This window comes from Vidua macroura, chromosome 13, assembly GCF_024509145.1.
Source record: "Vidua macroura isolate BioBank_ID:100142 chromosome 13, ASM2450914v1, whole genome shotgun sequence".
In the NCBI taxonomy this organism is placed as follows: Eukaryota; Metazoa; Chordata; class Aves; order Passeriformes; family Viduidae; genus Vidua; species Vidua macroura.
Genome location: NC_071583.1, coordinates 291651 through 296553, shown reverse-complemented (window position 1 = coordinate 296553; position 4903 = coordinate 291651). Strand labels below are relative to the sequence as shown.

The 4903-nt window shown below is 40.8% G+C and overlaps 1 protein-coding gene across 1 annotated transcript; it reads left to right on the top strand.

Annotated features, from left to right (window-relative positions):
• The first annotated feature begins 468 nt into the window (after window positions 1–468).
• TRH (thyrotropin releasing hormone) lies at window positions 469–4377 on the top strand. The gene is made up of 3 exons (XM_053989377.1): window positions 469–650; window positions 1639–1856; window positions 2718–4377. Exons 2-3 carry the CDS (start codon window positions 1661–1663, stop codon window positions 3296–3298), a joined length of 777 nt encoding a protein of 258 aa, XP_053845352.1. The 5' UTR covers window positions 469–650; window positions 1639–1660; the 3' UTR covers window positions 3299–4377.
• Window positions 4378–4903: the final 526 nt, after the last annotated feature.

The following is a 4903-nucleotide window of genomic DNA, read 5'->3' as shown; positions in this document are numbered from 1 at the left end:
TTAATACTATGCACCTCATATTCTAAAATACTTTTTGTGGAAGCCTATGCCAAAAAAATATGGAACTGTGAGACAGAAACTGTATAGTGTCATTCAGAAAAAGAACCCAACAGTATACATTTATTTAAATGTAATCCATTATATTTTTGCCATTGTCTTTCTCCCCTACCCTAATTAATTACCTATATCCTGCTTTTACTCCAAAGCACTTGCTTAATAGAGGACAAACAAGCTTAGTTTTGTTAAGCAAAGAAAACCTCCTTTTCTTTATGCTGAGTCACATAAAGTTCAACATAATCTCTTTAGAGAATGGGAAAACAACAGTTTATGGATATACGGAGGCCAGCAGATAACTGTGTGAATCTTAAAATGCATGCAAAATGCGGCTCTCTGAGAGCAGTTAAAAAAAAAAAAAAAAAAAAAAAAAGAACACCTCATATCCCCTAAATTACCTGAGAGCTGATTGCATAAAGGGTCCAGAGGCAGTACACTATAAGTACAGAGACGAGAGCCGTGCAGAGAGCACACAGCAACGCTTCTGTTGGACACTCCGTGTGCCTGCAGCAAAAGGGCAACTGAAGCTCAGGTGCACAAACAGCTTTAAAGGACTTGGCAGATGCATCAAGCAAAAATCTGAAACTGCAAATCAGGTAATTTATCAAATAATTTCCTTTTTAGCAGATTCTACCTTTCTGTCTAAAGATAGCTCTAAGTCAAATTGCCTATGTTCTTAGGACTGTTACTCAAGGATTTCATTAGAACTGATAAAAACCTACCAATAAAAAAGGTAATGAACTAATTTTCTATTTGGGAAATTTGTGGAACTTCATAAAATTGTGCATTTCTTTTACGTTCTGAAGATATAATTAAGCTAAATGACTGCTATAGTAGTATTAAAGATGTATTCCATTCTACTGAAGGAACTCTGCTTACTGTAAAATCCTTAAGCATGTTAGGAATTCAGTACTAGCTAGAAGAAATAGGAAAACACTTGGTATCTGGACAAGAGGTAATAGAGGATACAATTATGATTATGTCTCTGAAAAAAATATAAGGTACTTCCCTCATTTCTTTCCATGCAAGAAATCTCTCTGCCACACAGAGTATAGCTGTCTTCTTAGCCTGACAAATACCCAGGCACCTGGCTACTTTAAATGTATAGAAAAAGATAGCAAAAAACTAGTGGATTATTTATTCCACCTTTAACTAAAGGTGGAATGGAAGTACTGCTAATCTCAGTGTCATTTTAAAATTAACTCTTAGCAAAGGGAATTGCCTGATGGAGATAGCAGGTATAGATGTCTATACCTTGTTCATACAGAGTTCAAGGGGGAAATTATGTTTTCCTCTTGGCAGAAGGCAGAGTAAAATCACTGTTTTTCAGAATCACCTGTGCCTCAGGAAGTTCATACCATATTTATTCTGCCAGAAAAATTAGCAACTACCTGGTTTTAATTATGAAGGATTTAGATGCTTTGAAGAACAAAAAAAACAAATGGAGAGGTTAGTAACAGAAATGAGGAAAGACCATAAGAAACTTCAATGCCATATTTGTTTTTCAGCGTCTGGAAATATTGATGTTATTGCTAGGTTTGCTTGCTCCACCCTCCTCCCCTGTTGTTCTCTGTCCAATGGAAGTTGCAGGAACCCCTGTCCCACAATGCCATCCATCCAGCTGCCACTGCTACTCCTCTGCTTGACCTCGTGTGGTGTTTGCTTCAACGGGGGACATCTCCTTCCAGAGGAGAGTGAGAACATGGGAAAAAGTCCCCTGGATGACATCCTTCAGAGATCTGAAAGCCTCATTCTTCAGTCTGTCCTCAAGAAAGCTGAAAAGGAAGAAGAGATTAATAAAGGTATCTATCTATGGGGACACCCATTTGGTGATGGCACAGCACTTGACTGAGATCATTAGATCCAAGGTATGATTTCCAGGTCTTAATGTTCGTACTTAGCACTGGAACTAAGGGGAGGGGAAGGATAAGAGGGCTGCCAGCAACACACTGACAGACACTTCTTCACAGATGCTTTCTTCTCTAAGATCTCTTTGCTCAGGAAAGGCTGCACTATCACTAAGCCGCTGCTGCATAATAAAAAGGTAGAAGCCTGTCACAGAAAACCTGCTTGTTCACCAGGTACTTCCCTAGGGAAGCTCTAAGAGGACCCATGAAGGACATTCTGCAACTGTGGACCCTGTACCTAATGTAAATTTGAGGTGGGGGTGCTGCCATCCACCTACTGCCTCCATCCACTGGCTCCTACCTCCCAACAGAGGTGGGCTTTTTCCACAGCTGGGAATGCTAGAGGCTGCTCCAGTGTCTGCACCTCCCACCTTGTAGATGCTCTGCTACCAGTAGTCACAGCAGTGGAAGATCAGACTCAGGGATTGCAAGAAACAACACAGAGGTGCCTGCCAGCAAACAGGAGCACTGGGCCCTTCCAGAGTGGAAGGCGAGCTGGCCCCAAGTGCCCACAGGAATAGTTATCCTCCTTCTTCACATCAATGCTGAGAATTGGTTGTGCTGATCCAAGTGGTGAAATATTAAAAAGAGCCTAATAATGAGTAAGAGATACTAACAGTGTTATGACTGGTAGCTAGAAATACTGAGTTGGCTTTCAAAAAGCAACAGATTAAGATCCTGCTCCACAAATTCCTAATACAACTTCCTTAGGGAGGATTATGGGGGTTTATTAACCTTTTTCTTTTCCTTGGACAGAGTCGAATGCCGCTCTGCTACAACGGCTTTCCAAAAGACAACACCCTGGGAGAAAGTACCTAAGCAACCTGGAGAAGAGACAGCATCCTGGAAAAAGAGATGTTAAGGAACAGACATCTTATGGAGACACTCAGAAGAGGCAGCATCCAGGAAAAAGGGAGATGGAAGATGACCTTGATGTCTATCTGGAGCTGAAAAGGCAACAGCCTCCCGGCAGAAAGTCACTGTTGGATCAGTTTGCTTACAGCCCTAGGGCACAGCTAACCTACATGAACGAGTTATCCAAAAGAGAATATCCAGGCAGAAGATATCCGATGTTCAAGCACCAGCATCCTAGCAAAAGAGGCTGGAATTATGAGGTAGACGTATACGGTGAGAAACGCCAGCATCCTGGAAAAAGGCACTGGAATTTTGACAGCTCAGATGACACAGGTCCCTGCAACTTTCAGCAGTCATTCACTTGTCATAAAGGCAGCTTGTTGCTTGATTTAGTAGAAGACCTTAGCAGAGACAGGGTAGAAGAAGAAAAGCGTCAGCACCCAGGGAAGAGATCAGCATGGGAAAGTGAAGCAGAGGAATGAGAAAAGAATTGTGTAGCACTTGCATTTGGTGAAGTAAACTGCCAGATCACCAAAACATTCCGTTCGCTCCTTTTTGGCTTCCCGCTGCTGACCTCTGCACCTGCCTTTCAGTGTGTTAATGTTCCCATCCAAGTTAATGGCTTTGTCACACACTTAAAGCAAAGGAACTAAAGGACCCATCTGAATGGAACAGGCAAATACTGAGAATCTTAAATTCCCCCACTTTAGGAAGAGTGCTTATTTTCTTACGAGCCCAGACCCCCAAATAATCCAACTATGTGTTCCTAAATGACTAAAACAGGCTCTTAAATTTCTGTTCTGACGCTACTAAAGTAGAATAATGATATGGTTTCCTCTCACATCAGTGAAATCAGTAAATAGCGAAGAAGAAAAAAGAACATATGCCAATTGTTTCAAAATTAAATAGAGCAGGTTTTCAGTTCTAAATGATAACATCCTGGACACCTGAGACCTTGTACACTACAATCTGTCCAGACAGTAAGCACTATAGAGAGACAGGAACAGTTTCAACTGGAACAAAATAAATGAGTGACTTCATAGTTTGTCTTGGAACTGGCATAGGAAAACCCGCCTCACCTAAGAGGCTACAGAGTGCAAACGGTTAATGCATCCCTGAACATCCCAAGCACACATTGTGTCCCCTCTGACTGTGTACAGCCCACACAAGAACTCCCACCCTGGTGTGTCCACACTTCAGTCATGCCACTTGAAATCATGCCTTCTCCTCAGACATTTAATAATAAAGCAAGAAGAGATCCTTCCCTTCCAGTGAGGATTTCTGATTTCTCTCAAAGGAATGCTTTTACTTTCTGTGGTCAGACTTCCAAAAGTGTTTATTTGATATGAATTATTCAATAAACAAGAATAGTCAGCTCTGGTGTCCTTATTGGTTGTGCAAACACACTACAATACTGTGAAAAACATACAACCAACTCAAGCTAAATAAAATAACATCAAAGGGTATTTTTCTATGTACAATCTCCTTGCATGCTGGTGGTCAGCACATGCTTGTACTTAAAACTATTTCATTACTGAAGTGGAAGGATGATAGACTCCCTTAAAATCTTCCACCTGTATGACATACATAATTATGCATCTGGGCTAAACTCACATCAGTCGTGTCACCCACTTCACAGGGAACTTGATGAGAAGCTGATTTCCTGTTTGTGGGTCTAAACAATAGATTTACTGATTTTTGCAATTTATATACCTTTACTGAGCACACTGGGTTACTTATATAAATTCTTGCACATTTGAAGAGGTTATAGAACACCAATATTTTGCTACAATGTTATTTTTTATGAACAAATGAGTATACTTTCCCTCAACATTCATCCCCAATATTATCGAGACACATTAACTGACTTGGAATTCCTCCTCAGTTATAGAAATCAGCTTTGCAGAAATCAGTTTAGCTGCCCTGAATAAAAATAATTAATCATCTCACAAGTTTCACTGAAGTTAGATGCTCACAGGCTGATCAACACTTAACCTGTATCCTGCAGTGTTGCAGACATACTAACAGGCAAGTACACTCTTTCTCCCACAGACATCATTCTCAGAGCATTGACTGCCACAGGGGAA

What these genes read in the sequence shown, in the direction of transcription:
- TRH (XM_053989377.1), top strand. Translation starts at nt 1,661, where the DNA reads ATGCCATCCATCCAGCTGCCACTGCTACTCCTCTGCTTGACCTCGTGT. An exon ending in GGAAGAAGAGATTAATAAAG is followed by an intron (nt 1,857 to 2,717) that starts GTATCTATCTAT and finishes TTCCTTGGACAG; the next exon opens with AGTCGAATGCCGCTCTGCTA.